The 22,157-nt window shown below is 35.0% G+C and overlaps 1 protein-coding gene across 1 annotated transcript in view; it reads left to right on the top strand.

The window, feature by feature from the left end:
- Malrd1 (MAM and LDL receptor class A domain containing 1) overlaps nucleotides 1-22,157 on the top strand; it is a 504,118-nt gene that overhangs the window by 158,761 nt on the left and 323,200 nt on the right. The window contains exons 20-21 of the mRNA XM_013014599.1: nucleotides 6,005-6,181; nucleotides 9,092-9,254. Coding sequence (XP_012870053.1) covers nucleotides 6,005-6,181; nucleotides 9,092-9,254 — 340 coding nt within the window. The remainder of the gene's footprint in view (nucleotides 1-6,004; nucleotides 6,182-9,091; nucleotides 9,255-22,157) is intronic.

The raw sequence follows: 22,157 nt of genomic DNA, 5'->3' as shown, positions 1-22,157 counted from the left end.
GTATGTCCATGATCAAAAGAATAAAAAATAACCAGTGTTGATGAGGATGCTGACAAATGTTAGGCATTCTCGATAGGGTGTAAAATGGTGTAGGCATTATGGGAAAGGTATGGCGGTTCTTCAGAAAAGGAAATAGTTGCAGTGATGTGCTTTCATTATACCTAGATAAATTCAAAGGAGGAGCCATGTACACTGCACACTTACTTTTGTGGCAGCATTATTCACAATGGTTAAGAGGAAGAACCACTGTTTATTCATCTGCAGACAGATGAATAAACAAGGAAAATATACTGTGGAACAGTATGCACCTTTATGAAGGAAATTCCATAATAGGCTACTGAAGGGACCCTAGGAAGTGAATATTTGCTTTCTCCTAAAATTCGTGTTGAAATCCTGATTCCTAAGGTGGTTGTTTAGACTGGGAGTCTTGGGGAGATAATTTGGTCACAAGGTGCATAATGCATAAAAGGACTCAGTACCTTTATAAAATGACAGGAGAAAGCTTGATTTTTCTCTTCCTTCTGTTCAACACCAAAAGAATCCAAAGAGAAAATATTCCTATGTAAACTAGGAAGTGACCCCTTAACTGACACCAATCTCCTAGCTCCTTCATCTGGAACTATGTTGTCTACAAAACTGGAGAAATAAATGGCTGCTATTTAAGCTCTAGCCTGAGACAATTTATTATAACAGCTTCAACTAAGGCAGAGTATAAACCAGGAAAACATTATGCTAAGCCAAATAAACCAGTCACGAGAAGGACAAATAATGAACGTTTCAATTCATGAAAAGACTCTAAAGTTGCCCAAATCATAGAAACACAGAAAGGTGGTCACCAAGGGCCAAGGAAAGGATATTGTTAGTAAATTTAGAGCTTCAATTCTGCAAGATGAAGAAGTTATAAAGATCTGTTGCTCAATTGTGAATAAACTGGTTATGATGGTAAATAGGATGCTATGTGAGATTTGGAAATATAAAAATAATAATTTGAAATATTGCTGGGAAAATACACACTAGTACACTCTGGTATTTTGATAAGGATTATTTCTAAAGTCATGAGACAGGAGTGGATGTAAAGGTTTTCTTTCTTGCTGAGTACTGGGTGGCTCACACCTGTAATCATAGCGACTCAAGACCCTGAGATCTTAGGATAATGGTTCAAAATCAGCCCTGCCAGGAAAGTCTATGAGACGCTTATCTCCACTAAACTACCAAAAAAGCTGGAAGTGGAGCTGTGGCTCCAGTGGTAGAGCACTGAACTTGAGCAAAAAAAGCTCAAGGGCAAAGACCAGGCCTTGAGTTTAAGCCCCAGGACTGAAATCCCCTCTCCTCAGAGAGAAACAGAGAGAGGGAGAGGGAGAGAGATAGAGAGAGGGGGAGACAGCATGAGAGAGAGGGAGAGGGAGAGAGGGAGAGAGAGAAGGAAGGGGAGAGAGAAAAAGGGTGAGAGAGGGAGGAGAGAGAGAGGGAGAGAGAGGGAGAGAGAGCATGCTTGAGTTCAAGCCCCAGGACTGATATCCCCCCTCCTCAGAGAGAAACAGAGAGAGGGAGAGGGAGAGAGAGAGAGAGGGAGAATGGGAGAGAGAGGGAGAGGGAGAGAGGAGAAAGAGAGTTTAGCATTTCTTCATGTGTCTATTTGCCATTCTTATTTCCTCTTCAGAGTAATCTCTCTTTCAGTCTTTAGCTAACTTATTAAAGGGGTCATTGTTTCTGTGAGGATTTGTGGTTGGGGATTTAATTATTTGAGTTCTAAGTATATTTTAGATATGAGGCCCTTGTCCATTGTATGGCTAGTGAAGATCTTCTCCCAATCCATGGGCTTCCTATTGAGATTCCTCCTTACCCCAGTTAGAATGGCTACAATCAAGAAATCTAATAACCACAGATGCTGGAGAGGATATGGCCAACAGGGAACCCTATTGCATTGTTGGTGGAAATGTAAACTTGTTCAACCACTTTGGAAAGCAGTATGGAGGTTCCTCAAAAAACTCCACATAGAGCTCCCCTATGACTCAGCAATCCCACTTTTGGGTATTTACCTGAATGATCACAAACAAGACCATACTAAAGCTACCAGCACAACTATGTTTACTGCAGCATTATTCACCATAGCTAAGATATGGAACCAACCCAGATGCCCTTCAGTAGATGAATGGATCAAGAAAATGTGATATATATGTTTTGATAGAATTCCATTATATATATACATATATATGTATATATATATGTATATATATATATATAAAGGAATTCTATGCCTCCATTAAAAAGAATGTCATTGCCCCATTTATCAGTAAATGGAAAGACTTGGCAAAAATTATAGTAAGTGAAGTAAGCCAGACCCCAAAAATAGAGGTCCCATGGTTTCCCGTATTTGCAGTAACCAGTATACATCTAGGATAATCTTACCAGACAAGATGATGCTAAGCTAAATGAACCCCAAGATAGGGACACAAGAGGTTTTTGTCTTTGTCTCTGTTGTTTTTAATGTACAATGTGATTTTTTTTGTATGTTCTTCTCCCATGGCATTAACCCCTGTTGTCACTGTATTTGACTCCGGTGACCTGCATCTTGAATATATGTTTTTCTAATTTGAGGAGAGGAAGGGAAATAACAAAATGCTGAAATAAGGATACAGCTTGATGCATTGTAACAATGAGGTGTACAAAACACTATGTTGAAAATGAACTTTAAGACTTCCAGGATGGGAGGAGGGTGGAGTTGGGGAGGTGGGGAGAGAAGGGATGATAGGGGAAAAACAAGGGAGGGGGTAACAATGCCCAATAGGAAATGTACTCATTACCTTACTCATGTAACTGAAACTCCTCTGTACAGTATCTTTACAAGAAAAAATAGATATTAAAAGAAGAATTTAAAAGCCCATTAAAGGGCTGGGAAGGTGGCTCAGTGGTAGAGCACTTGCCTTGCATGAGTGAGTCCCTGGGTTTGGTTCCTCAGCACCACATCAGCAAAAAGAAAAAAGCCGGAAGTGGCGCTGTGGCTCAAGTGGTAGAGCGCTAGCCTTGAGGTGAAGAGCTGAGGGACAGCGCCCAGGCCCAGAGTTCAGGCCCCACGACTGGACCCCCCCAAAAAAGCCCATTAAAATTTCCAATTAAAAAAAACAAAATAAAATCAGAAGCGTATACTTCATATGTATCTCAATACTTTTAATTGTGCAATGTGTTTTCACAATTCCATGAATGAGTCATTCTTTAAAACGTTAGAACATGTTTTTTTTTTTTATTAAACTAGTTGTTTTTGAATTTGGTTCTAAACATTTTGAGGGGGGGGGTTATAAGGAAATTTGTTCTGTAGTTTCAATTGAGCTGTATGAATGTATTCTAGCCATTGGATGTTTTTAGCAATTGGCATCATATATCTCAGTCCCTCTTATCCATGGGGTCTGTTCCAAGACCCCAGTGCATGCCCCAAACTTCAGTACATACTGTTTATTCATATTTTGTTAGTTTTATTGTTATTATAATGGTGACATACAGCAGGGTTACCTTTCTTATGTCAGGTACATTTCTTTGTGGACAATGTCAAGCCTTCCTCACTCCAGCTTTTCCCTCTTGTCTTCTCCCACAAGTTGTATAGCTCATTTTCAACACAGATGTAGTTAGTACCACTGCTGCTTTAGTTCAGCCTTTGTCCCTCCATTTCTGAGCTCCCCCTTACTCCACCAAAGACAGAGAAGCAAACAAGACAAAAAGAAAAAAAAAAAACCTTGTTTCTATTTCCTGGAGTTCATTTTGGTAAGTATTATTTTAAATTATCAGAGGCACATAGGCTTTGGGCCTTTGTGTTCCTCTCCTAAAATATCCTCCTTTGATCTTACTGTGCATGAATTCCTAGAGACCTGTATAATTTACCATATTTTATATCAACATATATTGTCTGTTTATTCATACTTTGATGTCTGCCATAAAGTATAATTTGTTAACTAGGCACAGTAAAAGATTAATGAAAATGCCAGGCGCCAGTGGCTCACGCCTGTAATCCTAGCTATTCAGGATGCTAAGATAGCCTGAGCAGCAAACTGTGTGAGACTCTTATCTCCAATTAACCATCAGAAAACCAAAAGTGGCGCTGTGGCTCAAGTGGTAGAGCACTTGCCTTGAGCTGAAGAGCGCAGGGACAGTGCCCAGGCTCAGAGTTCAAGCCCCACGACCAACAAAAAAAAGAAAAGAAAAGAAAGAAAAAAGATTAATGAAAACTTAAGATAGAACAATTATGAGAACGTATTATAATAAATTACATGACAGTGGCATTTCTATTTGAAATAATCTTATTGTGCTGATACTGGGGTGTCTAGAAATGTTACTAATGAGTGGGTAGAATATTCAGAATTGAGGAATGAAAGGGATAATTTATATCTAGAGCTAAAAGAACAGGATGATGTCAGATTTCATTATGTATCTCAGAAAGGCATCCACATTAAAATACAACTGTTTATTTCTAGACTTTTCCATTTAACATATTGAGCACTTAAATATGTTCTTCTACTTCATTATCAAGTATGATTGATCCTTCTCCACTTACTTGTCTTGTTGTGGGGCATGATTTTCATACCATTCAGGCCTGGAAGCCCTTCGAATCATTCATGACCACTCCATAAATTCTTCTCACAGACATCTACAGTGTAACTCATCCATAGTAGCTTGGATAATGTTAGAACAACAGCCTTATGTCCAGATTAGAGTTGTAGTCTCAGTTGTTCAGGATCTTTCCATGAAGACTTTCACTTTGAATCTCATTTACCATTTTCAATCTGGAATATTTGAGAATATATGAAACGCAGGTGTTAGATTCATTGCAGCAATGGAAGAACAAAGTTTAAGTACCTGGTAGACTAACAGTTTTATGCAGACCTTGACTCTGGTTCCTAATGACAGAATCTCTAACTCTCGTTCTTGCTGACCTTCCAAGCCTTGATTTGGGCCTTCTATTCATTGATGTGCTCTGAAAGGATTTTCCATCAAATAATTTCTACCTGTATCTTATTTATTTTTATTTTTTTAAATTTTATTACTTTTACAGAGTTGTACAAAGGATGTTACTATTTAACAAAGTAGATTTATGAATACAGTGGATCTTGATCTGTCACCCCTTTCAATATTCTCACCCCCTTCAATCCACCTCTTCCTCTACTTTTCTTAATTTTATGGTATATACCATAACCTCTACATTTTTTACCCATCTTTCTCCTTGGCCTCAGCCTCACTCTTGCAGGTACCCTTTTCTTTTCTTTTTTTTTTATTGTGATAATATCATACAGAGGAGTTACAATTACATGGACAAGATAACGAGTACATTTCTTATCAAGCATTGTTGCCTCCTCTTTGTTTCCCCTTCCCATCCCTTCCCATACTCCCCCCTCCCCCAACCCGTTACTCTCCCCACCCCCCACCAAAGTTGTAAAGTTCGTTTTGCAACATAACTTTGTGACATAACACTTGTACATCTCATTGTTGCAATGGGTCCACCTGTATCCATATTTAAACAATTTGTTTTTTCCCCTTCCCCTCCACAAATTATACCAACATCAAATACAGTGAAATCAGGGGTTATACCATGCCGGAGGGACATACAAAGCAACAAAGAAATCATCTTATAAATATGTTAGAAACAATTGCACGAAAGGAAAAAAAACAGTAAAAACATTTGAATACTTATCTTGGGGTTCATTCCCCTAACATTAACTTATCTGACCTTTTCTGCTTGTCTCAGATATATACTAGTTATTGCAAATAAGGGAAACCATGGGACCTATGTTTCTCTGGGCCTGGCTTACTTCACTTAATATAATTTTTTCCAAGTCTTGTTTACCTATTTTTATGATTAAAATTTTTCAGAGGTCTCTTGCCTTTTTTAAGACCAAATGCCATAAAATATGCCTTTATAATATTGCATGCTAGGCATATTTAGAACCACCTCCTTTGTAAAATGTGTAAAGCAATGAGAAATGTGCTAAGTAATGCTTTTATATTTTTTATGATCTAGGTAATTTGCCAATGGATATCCCAACTCCATCAGAACCTTCAGTTCCAGTAACATTACCTCCACACAATTGCACAGACAATGAATTTGTCTGCAGGTTGGACGGTCATTGTATTGGAAAAATTCAGAAGTGTGACTTCAGGTACAACTGCCCTGACAAATCAGATGAATTATCCTGTGGTAAGTCAATTCCCACAATTTTAAATATAGCCACAAATACCTATGATCTCTAATGTCATAGCATTCATAAGTTTAAGATAATATCTAGAGGTATTTATATAGAATTTATGGTAGAAAAATCAACATACATACATTTTTATATCAAGTTCAATAAAAGGTAAATGTCTTTAGATTAATGTTGTTGTTTCAAAACTACTGCTTTTATGGACTATACTTGACTCTGAGCCTGTCTCTGACTACCTCTTTGTCTGTCCTTCTTTTTCTGTTTGCCACTTAGCACATAGGAACTATTCAGGAAGTATTATACTATCTTCAAATTAGGTTAATTCTTTACTCTGCCATGGCAAAATGCACGAAGGAAAATGCAAATTTTTTATCCAATATGCAGAGTTTAGAACAAGACAAATTTTAATGAAGAAGGATACAACCAACTCGCATCCTAGTAAAACAGTTTCTATTTATTGGTACTAATTCGTAACTTTGTACAATTCATAACAAATTATTTAATTTGAAAGACAACTGTTTATCTAAAATGCAGAGTGAGAAGAAAAATAAATCTGTAAAAATGGTAAAGTTCTTTATCATAAGGAACAATCTTTCATACTATTCTCTTGTTCTATACTCTTTCTATTGAGTAGTATATCCTATATTATTTTTCCAGTACCTTCATAGTATTCCGAGTTGAGAATATACCAATAAAAACTGAGTGTTGGTAGACAAGATTCTGGTCCTAGCTACTGGAGAAGCTGAGAGCCAGAGAATAACAGTTTCAGGTCAGCATGGGCAGAAAACTCTAAGAAATTTTATCTTTAAAATAACCAGCAATGGAAGGGATGGGGAAGGAAGATGACAGAGGTGATATTGATCAATATGCATTATACTCATAAACTGACAGCTTGAATCATAATCCCTTTGTACAATTACTTAAATATAATGAAAATATAATTTAAAAAATTAAAATAATGAACTAAAGCTGAGCTGGAGGCATGGCTCAAGTGATAGAACACAAGCCAAGAGAATAGGCTTGAGTATGGTGAAACTCTTACCTGTTTCTATTATTCTAGTTAAGAAGTTTTAAAATTTCAACAATCCAGTAAAGTTCATCCTCATTTTGTTATTCCATAAGAATCAATTTTAATGTACAAATATGCTACAAAGTAACTGTCTAATCTAGACCAAACAATAATAAAATCAAAGCTGGCTCACTCCCCAAATGAAATGGGGCTATAATTAACTTAGCAAAGAATCTGCACTGAGCGTTGTAAATGAATGATGATTCAGGGAGAGGTGACACATTCAGACTTTCTCCTGGGGCACTACTAAAAGATCACATACAATGTGTAATATTTGTAATAAGTTTACATAAAACCCAACTGATTATGCTTACTGAGTATCTATAGTAAATATTGAATTCCTTCTTAATTCATCTTTGCCATTTTAGTAATGTCACGTATGATTAGATGAGATGTTTTGATAAGTCCTTTAAATGTCATGAGTGAATGTTTATAGTAAATTATCATATTTAAATCACTGCAAATATTTTCTATTTTGAATAAATATGGTTTAATTATTAACCTTTCATTTACAAACCAACTATATAACCCTCCCTCTTCTTTTTTCCATTTTCTTTATAAGATGAAATATGATTATAAATTGGTTTATAACCTGTAGATTAATACTTTCTAATTGGTTTTTAAAATTGTGATAAGAACATTCAACACGCGATCTGCCTTCTTACATTTTTTAAAGTGTGTTGTGTGTTATTATCAACTCTAGGTGTGATGTGATAGAGAAAATCTCCATAGCTTGTGTGTGTGTGTGTGTGTGTGGTGGGATGGGGTTTGAACCTATCACCAATTCCTTCGGGGCAACTGCTCCATCACTTGAGCAACTCCCCAACTCTTTGGTTTTGCACTTTTGTTGTCGAAACGGTACCCTACTCACTGGTTCTCCTCCTTCTTGTGATCCTCCTATCTTCCAAATATCTGGGATAATGGGCATTCACCACTGTGCCAAACTAAAAAGCACTTGTTACAATGGCATATATTCTTTTTCTCAGATTTTTGCATGACTTTATAGCTCCTATTTTCTGAATGGCAGAGGTGTCTATCATCAGTGTCAATGACATTCAAAAGCTGGAGAATGAACACACACACACACACACACACACACATACACACATACACACACATGCACATTGTCCTGAATCTTGTATTTTTACTCAGATAATGGAATGGTCAAAATAGATAAATAATTATATACATTCAGAGAGTTTGGGGGAGAGGGAGAAAGAGAAGGAGGGAGATTGTGAAAAAGAGATAGAACTTGAAAGTATTTTCACACCAAAACCACTGGACTTATTTATGCTTTATGAGTTCTTTGATACTAGAAAGTAATCATTACAAGAATCTTAAAATATTTCAAGAAAACAGACAACATATTGATTACTGTATATTGCATTGCTTTGAAATTAAGTAATTTGGAGTTTGACACTGACCCTTGCGAAGACTAAATCAAAGTCAAGCTGTGTAACATTACTATGGACAAAGGGCGACAGACTTGGCAGAGCTCAAAGGTCATGCAGGCACCAGAAGTGTTGAGCAAGAAGTTGCTGGTGACAGGTCTCATGTTGCTATTTTAGTAGCTAATTAACATTTCACCTCCCTATGTGAGTGCATTGTTAATGTGTGCCTTTATTCACCTTATTCGCTTACTGTAGAGATTTGAATCAAATAAAAATCCTAGATTTTGAGGGGAAACTATGTAGATCTAAAATACTCTTTAATACTTAAAAAAGTTACAATTTAAAAAATATCAAGAGTAAAAAATGCTTTGGAGATAAAAATTTTCATTTAGTTTTGACAATTCATTATGATTAGCTCAACTTTTCTTTGTCTTATTCTCTTCAAGTTACAGACATTTGCACATTTGAAAAAGGTAACCTTTGTAAATGGTATCAGCCAGTCTCTGCAAATATATTTCAAGACTCAAATACATTCAGGTGGGGACTTGGTACTGGAAAAAGTATTCATCTTGGAGAAGAAAACCACCGTCCATCAGTAGATCATACAAAGTAAGTGATCACATATTTTCAACATATCCCTTAGAAAATGGTTATGAAGCAGTTCCAACTTCTTACCTCACCCCTTTCCAGGATCAGTGCTGTAATAGACATAAATTTTAAGTTAAAGAATGAGCAGGCTGAATGTGTTCTTTCATAGACTAAATCAACCAATCAAGGTTTGCTTCATGAAGGGCACAGAAAACAAAAAATGTTTGAGCAAATAAACAAAAATAATTTGTAATGTCACCAACTCCTTTAACATCACTGTCAATATTCTGCTTTTAAAAATTACCTATTCTCTCTACTTCTGCTTAAATCACTTTCTTTCTGTTCCTTTTTCTCCATGTCTTTTCTTCTCTTCTATAACTTATTTCCTCCATTCCCCTTTCACCTTCTCATTCTTATGCTTTCATGCTTATCATAATCATATGACACAAGTGGTTGTTCAGATTTTTTCATAGATCTAGGACTACATTTTCCCACTTGGCAATAAATCATGTATTAAATTTCATTTGCAAACTCATTTGCATTTTGTTGTAGGATATAACAGTATTTTACTAATAGGTTCCCAACTGATAGACTTCCCAGTTCATTTAATTTTGTTCAAATATTATAAAGTTTCCAAAAAGAAAATACTGTGATACCTACTACCTGAGAAAAGTGGAGAAAAGTGAATGAGTAATCCTTGCTCTCATAAGGGGACCTGAATCAGTCAATAAATGTAAAGCATTTATAAATGTAAAGCATTTATAAATTTGTAAAACATTTACATTTGTAAATGTAAGTGATTGCAACAAATGCTATAAAGAAAAATGGAAAATCACAAGGGATTAATGAGTGATAGCTCATTGTGGAAAGACTCTGGTCTGACTGTCTCCTAGAGAAGCATAAGAGAAGAGACAAGGGGAAGGAACATGAGAGTATGAATGACTCATAAGAGGGCATGTGCAAGATTGAAGTACACCATGTATACATACATATGACATGTGAAACTCCATACTGTGCATAATTTAATATAGATTTATTTAAAACGAATGTTTGACCTTAGGCTTCTAGGCCATAAAAAGCACTATGACAAGTTAATAAATCCTTAAATGAAAATCCAAGAGAAAGAATATATTAGTATTTTCTGAACTGAATGTACAATCTTGAAAGATTTAGACAATATAACATACAAAACAATTACAATCACCTTTGCCATTATCAGTAGCTGATTTTCTTCCTTCCATCTCTCACATACTCATTTTTCTCTGGCTCTGTTTTTACCTTGTGCTTTCCTTATTTTTTCTATAAAAGTTCTCTGTTCAATGTAGCCTCGTGATTCCATCCTATGAATTATTTTAATTTAGGATTTAGTTATTCCATTTTGGTTTTGGCTATCCTTCTTTTCTAGGGTTCAATAAGTCATGTCTTATTTCTGATTTGTTGTCCACATTATTAGAGTGCTGAAGTCCTATAAGTTCTCCTACTTCTTTCTTTCTATATATATATATATATATATACATATACATATATATATATTGTAAACCTATTGTACAGAGGGGTTATAGTTACATGAGTAAGGTAATGAGTACATTTCTTATCGAGCACTGTTACCCCTTCCTTTGTTTCTCCCCCACCATCCCTTCCCTCCTCACCTCCCCAACTCCTCTCTTGCTACCCTTCCTCAAGTTGTAAAGTTTGTTTTCAACATAAGGTCTTGTACAACTCACTCATTGTTACAATACGTCAACATATATCTTTATTTCAGCATTCGTTATTTTCCTTTCCTTCCTCAAATTAGAAAAATGTATATACAAGATGCAGGGCTCTGAAATCAAATACAGTGACAACAGGGGTTATACCGTGGGGGAAGAACTGGTTTCAAACTTTATAATATTAGAATAAGATTAAATGAACTGGGAAATCTACCAGTTGGGAACAGATTAATAAAATATTGTTATGTCCTTATAACAAAATGCAAATTAGCTTGCAGATGAAATTTAATACATGATTTATTACCAAGTAGAAAAATGTATTCCTAGATCTATTATTGCAGGTAATGAAAGGAATCCCGTTTATGTTACAGAGGACCTCTTCACAATCTTCATGACTTCCATACCCCTCTTTATAGTGAAGGTCCTATGACTTCCAGCTTCTATGCAGCAGCTTCAAAGGAAGCTAATGGTATTTGTGCAATTCATTCCCAATTTCCTTGTTCAAAATAGCCCATGTTCAACAAGAGACACAGCATCTTTAGAAAGCAGTCATTTTCTTTCAGCTGAAAATTTTTCTTCTGTATTTTTGGCCCCTTTTTTTCATTGTTTTTCTTCTATTCAAATGTTTTTGGTTTTGCCATTATTTAAACATTAGCAATTTAGCAGCCCAAGGCATATAGAGTAGGAGATGGAAATAGTAGTGTGTTTCGATCATAGATTGTCAGTTGTCAAGTCATGTTTTAAACTTTCTGTGTACAGCTCTTTCTGCTATTAATGCACAATAATGCTAAGGATAATCTCAGGAAGTTTCTGTGGCTTAGGCAAATAAACCACATCTCATTCATTATTCATATAAACATAAAGAAAAGGCAGACTTAGAATGTCACATGTAAATTGTGCAAGCATAGCCAGAAATGCATCAGTATGTGTGTGTGTGACATTCTAGTTCCCACATCAACACCATCTAATTAATGTATACGATCTGATTCTGTGGCATTTAGTACCTCTCCTACTTCAGTTTTCCAAATTATTGGTTTATTTTTAATATCTAAAGCAAAGATTTGCTGATTAGAAAATGCTTTCTCTGTTGTTCTGAGTTTTCCAGATCTGTTTTGAAAATAAAAATGAATTAACATAGTACTTATTCCTTTCTCTTTGCTTTTTATTCTCTCAACTTCTGGGTAAGGATAGGGGAAAGTTCATTCATAAGCAAGTATAAGAGAAAGAAATCTCATCAATATATTTCAACATATTTTCTCACTTCATACACTTAACAAAGCAACAAGAAGTCTAGAATAGTCATGACATGAAAGTAGTATGTAAGGAAATTACCACCTCATAGTTGAATCCTAGACAAAGTCTTAAAAGTGTTTAGAGTTCTCATCATGAAAATGAATTGACACAAGCCAAATCAAGTGAAGTCCCACATGAAATACTACATTTTTATATTCACACTTCAGGATTAGACTTTGTATGTCTGGAGGGTACTCTATGACATAAAATTAGGATTGCATCTTTATTTTTCGTTTGACTGGAGGAGACAAAACCATTATATACAGCTAGTTCACTCAAATCTTTGTCTCTGTCTCTGTCTCTGTCTCTGTTTTTTTTTCTCTCTCTCTTTCTCCCGGTCTCTTAGTGAATTAAAAAAGTTAGCTTTTCTTTTTCAGCTTTTTGTAAGTGCATGTACCTAGTGCTCCGACTCAGGACCTTGGCACTGTCCTTAAGCTTTTTTGCTCAAGTCTAATGTTCTACCACTCAAGCCATTTCTAGTTGTTTGGTTTTTTATGATAATTAACTGGAAGTAAGAGTCTCATGGGCTTTCTTGCCCAGGCTAGTTTTGAACCGCGATTCTCAGATCTCAGCCTTCTGAGTAGCTGTGATTACAGGGGTGAGCCCCCAGTGCCTGGTCAGTCATCTTACCTTTATGGGCCAGGCATATACAGCACAAAGCTCATGATTGGATTTTTCGATTCTGGCTAACCAGGGACCAGCTGAAGGCAAATGACATGGTGTTCTTCTAAAATTTAGTTAATAAGTGACATGATATTTTTCTAAAATTTTAATTGATTAATACTGTCCTTAAATATAAGTCAATGAAGTAAAGATAGAATTCATTTAATGAAATATCACTAGTTGAAATCTGCAAGTCTTCTTGAGATTCTGGCTGGAAAAAAATTTCTGTGTTCATTACATTATGCAATGAAAGAAAAGATTTAATAGAAAAGTTCTTTTCTTTCTGATGGAGGCATAGAATTCCATTGTGTATATATACCACATTTTCTTGATCCATTCATCTACTGAGGAGCATCTGGGCTGGTTCCATATCTTAGCTATTGTAAATAATGCTGCAATAAACATAGTTGTGTTGGTAGCTTTAGTGTGGTCTTGTTTGTAAACATTTGGGTAAATGCCCAAAAGTGGGATTGCTGGGTCATAGGGGAGCTCTATGTGAAGTCTTTTGAGGAACCTCCATACTGCTTTCCAAAGTGGTTGAACAAGTTTACATTCCCACCAACAATGAAGTAAGGTTCCCTTCTGTCCACATCCCCTCCAGCATCTGTTGTTTTTAGAGTTCTTGATTTTAGCTATTCTACCTGGAGTGAGGTGGTATCTCAATGTTGTTTTGATTTGCATTTCTTTTAAGGCTAAGGATGTTGAACATTTCTTCATGTGTCTATTGGCCATCCTTCTTTCTTCTTCAGAGAAGTTTCTCTTTAAGTCTTTAGCCCACTTATTTATTGGGCAGTTGTTTCTTTGAGGATTTGTTGTTTGTTAGGAAATGGAAAAACTTGGAAAAAATTATATTAAGTGAAGTAAGCCAGGCCCAAAGAAACATAGGTGCCATGGTTTCCCTTATTTGCAATATCTAGTATATGAATGAGTCAAGCGAAAAAGGTCAGATAATGTGATGTTAGGAAAATGAATCCTTAGATATGTATTTTAATGTTTTTTCCTTTCATGCATTTGTTTCTAATGCATTTATAAGATTATCTCTTTGTAGCTTTGTATGTCCCTCCCCCACAGTATAACCCCTGCTTTCACTATATTTGATGTCAGTATAACTTGTAGAGGAGATGGGGAAAAACAAGTCGTTTAAGGAAACAGGTGGACCTGTTGCAACAATGAGAAGTACAAGTTGTCATGTCGAAAATGAGCTTTACAATGTTGGTGCGGGGGGAGGGGGGAAGCGGGGAGGATTGGGGGGGGGGGGCTGGGAAGGGATGTGAAGGGTAAACAAAGGAGGAGGCTGCAATGCTTGATAAGAAATGTACGCATTAACCTGCCCATGTAATTGTAACCCCTCTGTACAGTGTGTTCACAAAAAATAAATAAAATAAAAAAAGGAAAAGTTCTTTTCTTACTAGTTTTGAAAATGACCTGGTTTTAAAAACAGCTTTTTTAAAAAGGTCATCTTACCTTTGTAAAAAACCATAATCTGCTTTTTAAAAAAGAAGATGGAGGAATAGAAGAAGAAACAGAGGAGGAGGGAAATGAATTTGTACCCATTTGTGCTCCAGAATGTCCAGGGAAGTTGGCAAAAATATAGTAGTTCTTCCCAGCTGTAAGGAAGTATAAAAATATACTAATTATTTAATATTGAATCAAAATATTTGGATCATTTAGCATCTGAATTTTTAAGTTTTATTCAATTTTAAATATTCTTTGAATGGTATAGGTTTGGTGGTTGCATAATGATTACTTAATGTTCATAATTTCACATGATCTCAAAATCTTGTACTTGGAGGTACACAGTCAGGTTAATTGATTTGAAAAATCTCTCAGCTCACCAATATTAATATAATCATATGTGTTATAAATGTTTTTATATCATAGTAAGTCCCCTAAGTCCATTTATTTGACTAAATACCCATTATACTTCCTAGGAGTATCAAAGCATTTTCTTAGGAAAAATTAAGTTTACCACATTTCACCATTCATGTAGAATGTCTAGTAGAATATGAATATATATATACACATATATAATCTATACATATTTAAGTGCATTTTCTGAAACACTTTGATAAAAAAATCCCTTGAAATGTAGTTATGAGTCTGTGTGTTGTGTTTACTCCTTAATTGTTCTAAAACTTTATTTCTCTTGTCTTTCAACTCAGTAAGTGAGGAAGACATTGCTGAAAGAGATTTCCACCTGCTAATCCCAATCATTGTCAGAGTTGAATTTATAACAATGTAGTGATTAATTCTTTTAAAAACCAAATGTTTCACAATAAATAAAAGGTTGTTCTATGGTAATTGCAGTGGAAAGTGAAATAAAATGTGTCCATTGTAATTGAGAAATAGTTGAGAAAACACTTTGCCCTGAATCATCCTGAAAAGCACACGTAGGTTTTGAGGCACAAGTAAGATCATGCTTGTCTCATTCATTGTATTATGTCTACCTTTTTATCCCTTTCAAAATGTTTGGCAAACGTCCTTTTTTACTTCTAGAATTCTAATCAGAGTGACTTTTTCTTCCTATTGGATTGAAATCAGCAAACATACCTATCTCCTTGATTAACTAGAGATAACAGATGTGTTTTTCTTTAAAAAAAATCTTTGGATTTTAGGACTTGATTATAAATGCTAGAGAAACTATTTAAATATTTAATATCATACTCAAGATTGTTATGCAAGTACAATTTCTTAACTGTTTTGCTTATTTTGAAAGTATGGGGTATTCAGATTTTTCGTTTAATTTTATGACCATGGATCATTGGTTTTCAAGTGAGAGCAAAGAATGGTTCCCACTGTTAGGCTTCCATCTGTGTTTCTATGCTTTATATTTGTACAGACTTGACATATTTGTTACCTAAAGGCCACATAAATAATACAAAGTGCATCTGTGACCCAACTTTGTATATTATTCTATATCTGGTGTAGGACGAAAGCTTCTGTAAACTCAAAATAATGTAACAAAAGCATTTTTAAAGGTATAGTCCTATAGACATTTCATATCAGAATGATTGCTCTTTCAGAGCCTTCTTTGGATATTTAATAGATCAATTAGATATCCATTTTTCAGTACTAGGGTTTGAATTTAGGGCTTACCTTGTGCTTGATATTGTGGTGCTCTACCAGCTGAGCCATTCCTCTAGATTACTTTTTATTTGATCACTTGTCACAAAAATAATCACAAATATATTGTGAAATCTATCCATACAAATGAATTTTATGCTATTTTGAGAATAAAATCTGTGAAGACAGTATAAGGGAGCAACAATCAAGGTATTCACAGGATAGAGTCCTCTCAGATAACTTAGGATCACTTCCTTGTCTTTCCCTTTTTCATTTAATCATCTCTGCACATGGCTTTTCCACATAAAATAAGTTACAAGTTTTAAGGTTTAGAATCTGGTATCTTTGATAGCAATTGTTTATCCTGTTCTAAATGTTCCCGAATCAAATAATGCTACTTTTAATTCCTAGAAAGAGCATCCATTAGCTGTGTAGATTTAAGGGGTGATCCAAATTCTTTGTACTTCCATTCCTTGATCCAAAAAAAATGATATGGGAGTACATATTTTATATAGTTATTGTAAGTGTTGTTATTATATGCAAATTAAGTTTTTGTAAGTTGTAAAACAATGCATGCAAATTATTAAGGGACTATGTCTTATAGAAATAATTATTCCATTGGGATTGTAATACTGGAAGAATATACCAGGACAAATTACACAGAGCTTTAAATACTGTACTAATATGTATAACCTGGAGTAGGATATCAGTATCTACAAGATAAATAGAAATGCTTTGAATGATTGTTTAGTTACCTGTGTATAGAAAAGACTGAGAAAGAAAGAAATCTAGATGTAAGAAATTAGTTGGACTTTATTCAGTAGTTTTTCCTTCCTCCCACAAATAGAAACAAAATCTTTGCAAACTGAAGAATTTGGATATCTCTCTAGATTTCAAGATGACAAAGCAATGCTATTTTTATAAATGTGAGTCAATAAACTAATTATAATTTACATCAAGTTGGCAATATTGATGTTCCCAGATTTTAGAAGAAACTTGTTAACATTTTACATGTAGTTTTAGAGATATGCATCAAAAACCCCCAAAATGCAAGATCTTTAGAAACAAATGACCTGCAAACAGCTTTCGGACTTTGAGTGAACTTAGGTTTTTGCAGGAATAGGTAGTATTAAGTAGCTGATAAAAAAAAATTGGTTACACCGCATGTTCTTTGTAGTTCAGTGATTCATAATCTAGCCAACAATATAAGCAAAAAAGATTGTCTTAGTCATGATTTGGTGAAGGAAACAGCAGTTTTAGGAGTTCTAGTCAGGAAAAATTTTCCAGCACAGGGAATTTGGGTGTTTAAAGCCTTTAGAAGAGGGAGAACAAGTGTCAAGAAAGCTTCCATGAATCTCAGAAAATCAGAATTGAAAGGGAGGCAGTAAACTGTGATCTCAATCACACACACACACACACACACACACACACACACACACACACACACACACACACACACACACACACACACACACACAAACTGGTCAAGTCCTGACATTGACTTGCTGTGTCACTTAAGCCAGACCCTTGCTTCCAGGAAACTCTGGGACAAGCAGGCTGGTGCTTTCCAGCTGCTGTAATGCTGAAGAGCATAAATAGAAGTGAAAGGTGGTGGAGACAAGTTACAACCAGAATTTGAAACAGAGAGTGAACTGTTTTCATAAAGAGTTGAGGCACAATTCAAGACTCTAGATAATCCAAAGGGAAATCCTGAAAAATTATCCATGGAACAGAAGCGGAATTTGCTTGATTTTTATTAGATTCACCAAGTTGAATCATATGTTTGGATCACTGTGATGACAATTTTAACATATATTTTTAATCCTAGTAATGGGAATGATCTGATATGGAATGGACTTTTTTAGGTAGATACTGAGTTCTATCCAAATGGAGAATAAGTGGTTGCCTCCTGAGGCACTAGCAAAGACTTTCTTGTTCTTTTTGTAACATGAATTCCATTGCCAGCACACTATGATTTATTAATCACAATGGGAAGAGAATGGGTCTTCCATCTCCTGTGGGACATCTCATCCTTCAATGGGAAATTGCCAAGAAGAAAATGATAATACAACCAGAAAGATCAAAATTATAGAGTGTTAGCTATCAAGATTTATTATACTCCTAAATTGACATACTGAATTGAAACCCCTTCATACAAATATTTAAAGGTAATTTAAGAAGATCAAAGTTATTACTGTAGGGAAAGAAGTAAATGTAACTTTTGTTTCTGAGATAGGCACCCTTATTTGATGACTGCAAAAGATGGTGTGGAAAAAACTATGATGAGTGATGCCTAAAAAAGAACCCCCAAAGTAATGCCATAATATTAAGGAATAAAACCATGGAGTCTTTGTATCTAAATGAAAGCAGAAGAGACTCTTGACTAGGGGAAATTTTAACTTTTGCTATAGTCAGGACGCTAAAAAGTAACTTTTATGTTTTTAATCAAGAAAGATGCCAAATGAATTTTATGTGTAAGTGGAGGACTTGGGTATTAAAATAGAAAGAAATCTCTTTTTTAGTTCAGGTTTCTCACTTACATCAGTGATATACTTTGTAGTTAGTCTCATCTTCCGAATATGATGTTAATCTAAGACCACTTACCCTAGATTCCCATCAGTGCAGGACTAGAATTAAGAGCCACTCTCCAGAGAATTCACAGCATAATTAGAGGACAATATAACAGCTTTTCAAATGCTTTCCTTGATTTTCTATTATATAGTGGCTTGCTTGTTAGCTAAATCCATCTCTTACTGAAATCTACATTTAAAGTTCTAAGATAATCTTATTTTAATGGACACCTGCTGGATTTAGTTTTATTCTCCAGTTGGACATTTTAACCTTCATTATAAACATTATTCATGTAATTTTTCAAATCACCAAGGCAACCCATCATAAAAGTGGGGTTTTAAAATTCCTGTCTTTAAAAAAGAGATTAACTAAATGGAATTATAACTTCTCTATGGATTTTGAGGTACTAAAATTACATTGAACATAACAGTGCATTATACATAAAGCTCAGCATGAAAATACACTGAGTTGAACAAAGCAGAGAGGCAAGCTCTATTTCCTCCTCCATTCGTTTTGGGTTTATCTGGGAGGTAGAGAAATAGTATTGAGGGAAGACAGTGCATTTTCTTTATGTTATGAAGCTTTCTGCCTAGATGCAATGCTTGTGTTTTGCATATTAAAATACATTTATTTAAGACGGTATGACTTTAATGCAGTCATCCACATATCTCTGACATTAGGGTTATAAATTATTTCTGAAAGTTATATGATATTCAGATTAAGCCATAAACTAGGCACAAAGGTACTTTTCATTTAGTAATCCTATCTGGCACAGACCTGTTCTCTTAAGTACCACTTACATTAATCTTGCAATCTACCTCTTAGAGCTGCAGTTCTAAACAAAATATAAATATTCATATTTTTAGTAGTTACTACTTAGAAATGATATTCTCTAATATATCTTTTGGACCTTTCTCTCTCTCTCTCTCTCTCTCTGCGTATGTATGTATGTATGTATGTATATGTGTATATATATATATATATATATATATATAGTCATCTTGCTTCCATTATTGAGGCAGATGAGCATTAAAATGACTTCTTTTTTAAAGTTTACTTTTTTATTTTTATTTTTATTTTTTTATTTTTATTTTTGCCAGTCATGGTGCCTGAACCCTGGGCCTGGGCACTGTCCCTTAGTTCTTCAGTTTAAGGCTAGTGCTCTACCCCTTGAGCCACAGTGCCACTTCCAGCTTTTTCTGCTTATGTGGTGCTGAGGAATCGAACCCAGTGCCTCATGCATGCAAGGCAAGCACTCTACCACTGAGCCACCTTCCCAGCCCAAAGTTTACTTTTTTTAAATATGAAATATCAACAACAAAATCATCAAATGATGGAAAATGGAAAGCAATGTTTAACCTAATGAAAACACCAACTCTTAGCTTTTCAAGTACAAATGCATCTATATCTCCCTCCATGACCACCCATAATGTTTAGTAAGATGCATTTGTAATGTTGATATGTTTATGGTGTTTGTAAAAAAATTATAAATCTTGTAGAATGATTACACAAATTTGCTTCCTAGCAATTAAGCATCCTAATTGTATTGGCTAATGGAAGATATATCAGTTTGGTTAATATTTTTAGGTATGTATTTTTTACTGTAAAGATACTGTATTGAAGGGTTACAGTTACATGAGTAAGTTAATGAGCACATTTCCTATGGAGCATTGTCACCTCCTCCTTTGTTTTTCCCCTACCATCCTTTCCCTCCCCAACTCCTCCCTCCTCCGCCCCCACCCCCCGAAGTTTTAAAGTTCATTTTCATCATAGTGTCTTGTACATTTCATTGTTACAATGGGTCAACCTGAATCCTTATTTCAGCATTTTGTTTTTTTCCCTTCCCCTCCCCAAATTAGAAAAATACATATAAAAGTTGTAGGGCACTGAGATCAAATACAGTGAAAACAGGGGTTATGCCATGGGGGAAGAACTTACCAAAGAAACAAAAAAAAATCACATAGTACAGTATAAGTACATTAAAAAGAACAGCAAGAAATATAAAACCATCCCTATCTTGGAGTTCATTTCACTTAGCATCATCTTATATGGTCATATGTACGTAGCTTTTGACCTCTTCTGCTTGTCCTAGACGTATACTAGTTATTGCAAATAAGGGAAACCATGGGACCTCTATTTCTTTGGTCCTGGCTTACTTCACTTAATATAGAATTTCCCAAGTCTTTCCATTTCCTAACAAATGTGGTGATATCACTCTTTATGATGGAGGCATAGAATTCCATTGCATATATACGTACCACATTTTCTTGATCCATTCATCTACTGAGGGGCATCTGGGTTGGTTCCATATCTTAGCTATGGTAAGTAAAAAATATGGAACACTTCACAAATTTGTGTGTCATCTTTGCTCAGGGGTCATGCTAATCTTCTCTGTATCATTGCAATTTTAATATATATGCTGCTGAAATGAGCACTGCTTTTTTTTTTTTTAAGGATATTAGATGTGGCCGGTCACTGATGGCTCGCCCCTATAATCCCAGCAACTCAGGCAGCAGAGATCTGATGATCGCAGTTTGAAGCCAGCCTGGGCAGCAAAGTCCATGAGCCTTTTTTTTTGTATCTTATATTTAATTGTATATATTTGTATTATATAAAATATATGCAAATACATAAATAACTTCATGTTATAGCTACTTTTAAGTTGTATTATGCATTTTTAAAGATTTTACTTCTTTTTTTTTTAATTGTGAAACTACCATTCAGAGGGGTTACAATTACATGAGCAAGGTAATGAATACATTTCTTATCGCATTGTTGCCTCCTCCTTTGTTTCCCCTTACCACCCTCTTCTCTCCAATAAACTACTCAAAAAGGCTGGAAGTGGTGCTGTGGTTTAAGTGGTAGCTTGCTAGCCTTGAGCAAAAGAAGCTCAGGGACAACTCCCAGGCCCAGAGTTCAAGCCCCAGGACTGGCCAAAAAAAAGTGTGTATGTATATATATATATGGTGAATTATTTATTAGCAAAAGTCATTAAAATAAAGATTAATTAACTAATTTTAATACCTCGTTTTTAGTTTGTCTATTTTGAAGAATAATATTTGAGTTAGTAGTTAAAAGAAAATTTTTTAGCCACGATAACTAGAAAAGTTTATTGTGCAGAGAAAAACCAGGTCAAGTCAAAACAAAACAAAAACCAAACAACAAAAGAATTCAGTAATCAGAACACTTCTAGAACTGAATAAGATTCTGAGAACTCCAGTTACCAATGTGATTTACCAGCATTTATAGAAAATCTGAAATTGAGCATAAAATATTGATCTCAACTTAGTCCATCATCCAGTCAATTTTGTTATAGTTTAATTGATTAATTCTCTATAGGGCCTCCTGCAAGCAAAGCTCAGTGACTGTGATTAAATTCTATGGTGGTTTGATCTGTTGGGACAAGTGCTAGTTCTCAACACAAGTCCATGATTTTTATGAATTTGATTTAACAGTAGTTAATGAATTAACTAAAAACTTTTGGTAGAAAGGGGAAGGGGCAAAAACAAATCGTTTAAATATAGATACAGGTAGACCCATTGCAACAATGAGATGTACAAATCGTTATGTCAAAAATCGAACTTTACAACTTTAGCGGCGGGGTGTGTGTGTGTGTGTGTGTGTG

The sequence above is a fragment of the Dipodomys ordii genome, unplaced genomic scaffold (genome assembly GCF_000151885.1).
Source record: "Dipodomys ordii isolate 6190 unplaced genomic scaffold, Dord_2.0 Scaffold24, whole genome shotgun sequence".
Classification (NCBI taxonomy): Eukaryota; Metazoa; Chordata; class Mammalia; order Rodentia; family Heteromyidae; genus Dipodomys; species Dipodomys ordii.
This window is presented reverse-complemented; position numbering and strand designations above follow the sequence as displayed.